Source organism: Myotis lucifugus, unplaced genomic scaffold (assembly GCF_000147115.1).
Source record: "Myotis lucifugus unplaced genomic scaffold, Myoluc2.0 scaffold_9, whole genome shotgun sequence".
Taxonomy (NCBI): Eukaryota; Metazoa; Chordata; class Mammalia; order Chiroptera; family Vespertilionidae; genus Myotis; species Myotis lucifugus.
In genome coordinates, this window is record NW_005871057.1 from 4,210,213 (window position 1) to 4,218,834 (window position 8,622).

The 8,622-nt window shown below is 35.9% G+C and overlaps 1 protein-coding gene across 1 annotated transcript in view; it reads left to right on the plus strand.

Annotated features, from left to right (window-relative positions):
- The window catches only part of OTOGL (otogelin like), a 145,768-nt gene that overhangs the window by 129,263 nt on the left and 7,883 nt on the right, over nucleotides 1-8,622 (plus strand). The window contains exons 52-54 of the mRNA XM_023749758.1: nucleotides 3,711-3,774; nucleotides 5,179-5,357; nucleotides 5,789-5,893. Of these exons, the coding sequence (XP_023605526.1) occupies nucleotides 3,711-3,774; nucleotides 5,179-5,357; nucleotides 5,789-5,893 (348 nt within the window). The remainder of the gene's footprint in view (nucleotides 1-3,710; nucleotides 3,775-5,178; nucleotides 5,358-5,788; nucleotides 5,894-8,622) is intronic.

The window sequence follows — 8,622 nt, forward strand, 5'->3', positions numbered from 1 at the left end:
CTTTATATGTATATATATATATATATATATATATATATATATATATATATATATATATATATAAATTCACCAGAGGTCCGATGCACGAAATTCGTGCAAGGGGCTTGGCCCTCACAACCTTGGCTGGCCCTCACAGCCCCTGGCAGCCTTGGCCTGGCCTCACAGCCCAGCTGCCTCAGCTGGCCCTTGCAGCCCTGGCTTTGTCTGGAAGGTCGTCCAGATGGTCATTCTGCTGTTTGGTCTAATTAGCATATTAGCTCTTTATTATATAGGATTATCATACAGTTTGGTTATGTAAAGTGTACAATTCAGTGGTGTTTAGTGTACTCATAGAATTGTGCAATGATCAACACAATTAATTTTAGAACAGTTTTATCACCCCCAAAAGAGACTACCTATTAGCAGTCACTCCACACTTTTCTCCAAACTCCCCAGTCATAGGAAATCACTAATCTACTTTTTATCTCTATAGATTTGCCTATTCTTGGTATTTTATATAAATGGAATCGTATGTTATGTGGCCTTCTGTAATTCCTTTCACCTAGCATAAGATTTTTAATGCTCAGTCATCCTGTACCACGTATCAGTGCTTCATTCCTTTTTACTGTTAAATAATATTCATTGTATGAATATACCTAGACATTTATCCAAAATAAAGATATACAATGGCTAATAGAACATGAAAATTCTTCAACTGGCATCATTAGCTATCAGTTAAATGCAACTTAAAACCATAGTAACATACCACTTTATCCTAAAAAGATAGATATTAACACATATGGGTAAGAATGGAGAAATTGGAACCTTCATAAGTGGGATTTGTAAAATGGTACAGCTGCTTTGGAAAACAGCCTGGTAGTTACTGAAAAGGATCAATATAGAGTTATCATATGACCCAGCAATTCCACTCCTAAATATATACACATGAGAAATGAAAGCACATGTCCATACAAAAGCTCATATGTTCATAGCAGTACTAGTCATAAAGCCAAAAAGTGAAAACAGATTATGGTGATTTTGCTACAGATTATGGTGATTTTTTTTTAAAAGGAGAAAAAGAAAAGCCTTTATGTTCGTACTGGTAGAACAATTAAGGAGATATTCCTCTTGGTGAAATTGGGTACTTAGAAAATAAAAGTGTAACCAAATACGTGGATAAGATCCAAAGGAAATATATGTAGAAGGAAAGAACAAAAGATTTAAGCCTAAACTTGCAAGGGCACATTGGGCATTGTGGATTCAATTATTAAAAACAAATGGATAGCCCTAGCTGGTTTTGCTCATTGGATAGAGCAGCCGTGGGCAAACTACGGCCCGCGGGCCGGATCCGGCCCGTTTGAAATGAATAAAACTAAAAAAATAAAAGACCGTACCCTTTTATGTAATGATGTTTACTTTGAATTTATATTAGTTCACACAAACACTCCATCCATGCTTTTGTTCCGGCCCTCCGGTCCAGTTTAAGAACCCATTGTGGCCCTCGAGTCAAAAAGTTTGCCCACCCCTGGGATAGAGCGTAGGCCTGGGGACTGAAGTGTCCCAGGTTTGATTCCGGTGAAGGGCATGTACTTTGGTTGCAGGCACATCTCCAGTAGCGGGTGTGCAGGAGGCAGCTGATCGATGTTTCTCTCTCATCGATGTTTCTAACTCTCTATCCCTCTCCCTTCCTCTCTGTAAAAAATCAATAAAATATATTTTAAAAAAAACACAAAAAAAAACAAATGGATAAGTGACTTAAAAGAGGTAGTATGTACCCAATACTTCCTTATCTAATCTGGAGTAGCTAATACAGTGAGAGGATTTAATTTATTATTTTTAACTGCATATTTCTAACATTTTATTTCCAATCTCATCGGAATTATGTAATGACTAAAAGTCATAAAACCTCATTTGAGTTAACATTTATGCAACTACTTTACAACTTGTAAAAGCACTATGAAAAGTAGGATATTATTAGCTTATGGGGAAAAGTGACTTTTATATATGAATTTATTTGAATCATTTCTTATGTCAAGAATAAATTCATTTTATTACTAATCTTATGAAAATTAAATGTATCCAGGAAAAGTTGATATTTAAAATGTAATTCTTAAAACTTTAAGCCTGGTCCTACACTTGAGAGGAATCTAAACCCTTCCTAATAGGGCAAAGTTTGAGTATTGGTCATAACAATGATTTACTACAGCTAAAGGTTACACAACACCTTCTGTGTGCCTTCCCTGTTCTAAGCTCTGTACATACACTGAGTGGCCAGATTATTATGACTGGCCAGATTATTATGACCACCCCATCAGTACAATGAAGTGAATTAGTTATGCAAATAATAATAATAATAAAACCTTGAGAGTATTTGCTTAGGAAGTTTTCAATGGTCAGTATTTTTGGATGTGTCTATGAAGTACTGATGGGGTGGTCATAATAATCTGGCCGGTCATAATCTGGCCACTCAGTGTATACTGACCCATTTATTTCTCTCAACAATCCTAAAGGCCAGGCAGTATTATTATCCCCAATTTACAAATGGAGTGAGGAGCAGACTGGCTAAGTAACCTGCCCTTCATATAACACACATCTAGTAAGTAGCAGAGCAAGATCAGCACACGGGCAATCTTGTTCTTGAGTCTGTGTCATTAATACGGGAAACGTATTTATACGTTTAAGTTGACTGGTAGTATATACCATAGTATAAATGTATTTATACTATAGTATAAATACGTTTCCCGCATACAATGTGTTAAGCACTATATTATACTCTTCTGCCCCTGCCTCATATACTATAGCAGCCTTGCTCAGATGCAGACTTCAGAGCCTGGACAACTCCTACAGAACAGATCAAGACCATTTCCATCAAGCAAAGTTTCCAGGATTAGCAAACATTGTTGTTGTTTTTTTAAATTTAAAAAAATATATTTTTATTGATTTCAGAGGAGAAGGGAGATGGAGAGACAGAAACATCAATGATGAGAGAGAATCATTGATTGGATGCCTCCTGCATGCTCTCTCCTGGGGGGTGAGCCCACAACCCAGCATGTGCCCTTGACCAAAAACAAACCTGGGACCCTTCAGTCTGCAGGCTAATGCCCTATCCACTGAGCAAAACTGGCTAGGGCAAGAAACATTTTCTTAATCTGATTACCCACTAGAACAGTGGTTCTCAACCTTCCCAATGCCGCAACCCTTTAATACAGTTCCTCATGTTGTGGTGTCCCCCAATTTCATTGTTACAAATTGAACATAATTAAAGCATAGTGATTAATCACAAAAACAATATGTAATTATATATGTGTTTTCTGATGGTCTTAGGCGACTCCTGTGAAAGGGTCGTTCGACCCTCAAAGGGGTTGCGACCCACAGGTTGAGAACCGCTGCACTAGAAGCTTAGAATCAAACAATATTTTACAGATAGGACAGATCATAAAGATCATCTTATCTGCCTTCACTCATTTAATAGATAAGCAAATTAAAGTTCATGGAGATTAAGTGATCCATGCTCACATTGTTCATTGTGATTTTTTTCCCCCTGAGCTACTAATTAAATGACCACCAGGTTAATCCAAGACTGTTCACCATCAAATATTTATTATGCACCTGCTATGTGTCTGACTGTATGGTAGGCAACTCATTAAATATTATTTTGTCTGTTTCTTACAGTTGTCATATAAAAAGCCATATAATGTTACATAATAATAAAAATAGTATCTTTCTAATAGGGAGAATTTACTACAATAGACCATAACTTTCAGAGTGACTGTGGATGTGTGCAGTATCTCTGTGGTAACTATATTTTTTATAACTTTTAAATGCAGTGAATATTATTGGTATATGTGTTCACTATTCATAAATTAAAAACAATTTTCTTTGATTGGATTACACACTTTAAGCCATTTGCCAAGTTTTGAGTATAAAAATATTATAAATACTATTATATTTCAGTTTCCTCTTTTGTAATATTTCTAAATGTTCTGAGAAATTTGATAATTGGGCAGAAAAGTGAGTAATGTTTTTCAGAAGCTTCACTGTATGTAAAGTTGGTGCTAGGGTTTATATACAGTATACTTAACTTTAAAAAATAGACATCTGTAAGTGACAGATTTTTTTTTGCTCACTGTTTTATTATTATTGACTAGAGGCCCAGTGCATGGGATTATGCACTGGTGGGGGGGATAGCCTGCAGGGATCGGCCCACTGTAGGAGCACCACTCATCCCGGACCGGCTGTGGACCCACCCTCTGAGCAGTTGCTCCCACTGTGGGAGCAGCTGCTCATCCTGGTCAGCCAAGCAGCGCTCCCCCTGTGGAGCACACTGACCACCCGGGGGCAGCTCCTGGGTTGAGCCTCTGCTCCTGGGTGGTCAGTGCGCCTCATAGTGACTGGTCGACTGGTCGTTCTGCCATTCGGTCGCTGGACTTTTATTATATAGGATGTTAACACTGCAAAGCAGAGAGTTGGCTTTTCTATGAAATAACAAAACTTCATGTTAAGTATTAATAGGTTAATGGAAAATACAATTTCTGTCCAAAAACTTGAAACTTGTATTTTTATATGAGAGAAGGCTTAATTTCCATGTTGGTGAAGCACAAAGATTTTCTGATCTGATTTCTTCAGCACTATCTAGCTTACCCTAACATGCCACTGTTAATGATATGATAGCACATTGTATCATTTGCCTTCATCATGAAGTATGATTTACATGACTATTTATTTTGCAACACAATACAATTAAAAATTTATTCTCAAAATAACAATTAAAGAACATTAAATGTTACAGAATCCCATCATGAAGAGCTATACTATTATTAATTTAGATTTTGCCTCCATCTATATTCATTCCCCAAAATTGTCATGTTATGTTTCTGGAAGAGAGAACAACAAGTAATTTGACAATCTCTTAGGCCTAAAATTCTGGAATCTACTATCAAATATAGCTTCTGGAGGAAGTTCAATCAGTGAATAGCAGTTGAGTTTACAGATCAATTTCTTGTTATATGTTAAAGAATAAATATGCCACATTATTAAGTAAACTCTTGAGTTATTAACAACATGTAAAGGTGAAGATCTATTTTGGTTTTGGAAAAATTGCACATCACAATGAAAACATAGATTTAAATAAAAATTCCATTAGATGATTAATTAAAAACTCAATATTGTGCTTTTTGTTGACTGTTTTTCTTTTCTTAGAAAAAGATGATGTGTGTGTATTTCAAGAAGTATCAGTATTGAATCCTGGCCAATCTATGATAAAGTATTTGGAAGGGGACTTTTGTCATACAATAGAGTGTCTGGAAGAAAAAGATAACCTTACAGGCTTTCACACTCTGAATTTCACAATGGTGAATTGTTCAAAAGAATGTGACATTGTAAGTATTCTTTATAAGTCATTCTGGTGAGAATCAATCTTATAATGGCAGCTATAAAATTTGAGCTAGGGAATACTGCATAAGTTAAAAATGTATACTTGAATAGTTCTTCAATAATCTATTAATTTGTAACATCTACCTATTACAGACTTTTCTTTTCCTGTGTATGACCTTGAGCTTCAGAAGTCTTATTATCTGCAGCTTACTTAACCTGAAGCTGTTATACCTGCTTGATGAATCTTGGCTGGTAGATGTGAAGATTATAGCGATATAAAGTCAATTCTTATATGAAGTGCTTTAAATTCAACCTTCGAAATGCTTATAGATGTTCTGAGAGAGCATCTACTTACGTTGGGAAGCACTTTCAGAACTAATTAATTATATATTGGTGTTGTAGTGGGGCTTATTCAATGTATTATTATCATACACAGCACCAGGCATATACTCCATCTCCAAGTGATTATGATTGTTGTGGTACCTGCAAAAATGTATCCTGCAAATTTCAAATGGAAAATGGAACATCAGTTATATATGAGGTATGAATTCCTTATTTTCTAAAAATATGTTCATTGGAGGATACTCTTTATACTACTACTTTCTGAAGAAGACATTCTTAAATCAAATAAGTTTTCAAAATGCCACAAACACACAAATACACACACAGAGTTCTACATACAATAAACATACCCATATAGAACATGCTTTTAGTGGACAAGATACAGTTACACTGTAAACTATCTGATACGTTCTGTCATAAAGAACCATGTTTAACTCATTTCTCAAACTTATTTTATAATCTTCATTTTTAAAAATATGTCTTTATTGATTTTAGAGAGAGGAAGGGAGAGGGATAGAGACATAGAAACATCGAGAGAGACAACAATTCTGCTGCCTCCTGCACACCCACCACCAGGGATGAAGCCCATGCATGTGCCCTGACTAGGAATTGAACCGGTGACCTCTTGGTTCATGGGTTGATACTCAACCATTGAGTCACACAGGCAGGGCTTCATTTTTATTTTTTAAATGTATTTTTTATTGGTTTCAGAAAGGAAGGGAGAGGAAGAGAGTGATAGAAACATCCATGATGAGAGAGAATCATCCATTGGCTGCCTCTTGAATGCCCCACACTGGAGATGGAGGCTGCAACCTGGGCATATGCCCTGACTGGGAATGGAACCATGACCTCTTGGTTTATAGGTCGATGCTCAACCACTGAACCAGCCTGGCATTTTGTTTTATTTTTTTAGATGTGAGGAATGGGCTTAGAGAAATGCTGATTTCTAATCATTACAAAGAAAAACAACAATGATATTTTATTTACTCATTTGAATGAAACACTTGAATAGAAGTCTGAAATTCAAGATGTTAGCACTTTATTTCAGCTTTTGATGGTTCCAGTGGATATATAAGAATAAAGATTTAGGTCATTTGACACATTTTCATTTTTTTTTAAATTTTAGTTTTTAAAACATCTTTAATCCTCATTGGAGAATAGTTTTTATTGATTTTAGAGAGAGGGAGGGAGGAAGGGAGGAGGAATGGAAGGAGGGAGAGAGAGAGAGAGAGAGAGAGAGAGAGAGAGAGAGAGAGAGGTCAATGTGAGGAGAAACATCAATCAGTTGCCTCCAGGGGATTGAACCTGCAACTTAGGTATGTGCCCTGACCTGGAATGGAACCAGCAACCTTTTTGGTGCATGGTTTGATGTTCCAACCAATGGAGCCACCAGACACCAGACCAGGGCAACAAATATGCTATACTACATCTTTATACAAAAAATAATTATTATTCAGAATTCTCCCTTTATCTTATAATAACTCTATATAGGTTTGAAGACTGTCCTACTTCTTCCCTAGAATTTTTAATGAAACTTTATAATTTTATTAGTGCTTTGGTCAGTTTTAGGAAGGTCACAAATTGTGTTTATAATTTATCTGAAGGTAATTCCAATTTATTATTGCTATCATTACATTTCTTCCATTAATAGTTTAATTATCTGTAGATATTATTTCTGGTGTTCTTAATTACATGGGATTACTCACATACCCAAAATAAAAAAGACTTTTTCTACCCTGTACATTTTGTTAAATGAGAAAAATGAACAATTATGTTTTATGCTATAGCCTATTGTTTTACAATTATGTGCAAAACAGTGTTATTAATTTATGTAGTTTTATTGTTATTGTTTACCTGTTTATCCTAGCAGTATTTTTGTTTTCTAATATATATTTTTAAAACAGGGAGTCTTAAAAAAGGAAGCTTACAAAATGATTAGGAGACATAGGTGACAGTAAGAGAAAAGGAATCAGAAAATACTGGAAAAAATATAGTAATTTTAGTAAAAGGGCAACATAAACTCTATAGATATTGGTAATCCAGGAAGCACTGGTGTATGTAATTAATATTCATGGTGGTATCCCTGAAATGTAAATAAAAGATTAAACTATGTTCAGAATATTTTTTTGAGAACACAAGCAATGCAATATAGATAAATATACATAATTCTTGGCTTTTTCCAAGGTAAGCTTTAGTTCTCTAGAAATCTAATTTGTATGGAACAACTAATTTTTTTTCAGACAAATAAGATATTACTGTGTTGCCCTAACCGGTTTGGCTCAGTGGATGGAGCGTCGGCCTGCAGACTCAAGGGTCCCAGGTTTGATTCCGGTCAAGGGCATGTACCTTGGTTGTGGGCACATACCCAGTAGGGAGTGTGCAGGAGGCAGCTGATCGATGTTTCTAACTCTCTATCCCTCTCCCTTCCTCTCTGTAAAAAATCAATAAAATATATATTTAAAATAAAGATATTACTATGTTTCTTGAATTTGAATATTTAATTTTCTTTTACACCTAGACTTCTAGATTTTTTTTCCAATTAAGATTCATAGAAGACCCAAAGCTATTCATAAACTAAAATAAAATTTAGAAAGAGGAAGTTAGTTAAAATTCTTTACTGGTCCACAAGAAATCTTCAAGCCAGAGTTTGACTAACATTTTAAAGTCCAGACTATAAAAATATACATCAACAATTATAGCACAACTAGAGGCCCAGTGCATGAAATTCATGCATGGGTAGGGTCCCTAGTGGCTGCTGGCTGCCAGCCGGGGCCTCCCTTCCTTGGCAGCCAGCTGCTGGCCGGGACCTTCCTTCATTCTGAGCCACCCCCTTGTGGTCAGCGCACATCATAGAGAGCAATTGAACTCCAGGAGGGTGGAACAGGAGGGTCGAACTCCTGAGGGGACACTTTGCATATTAGGCATATA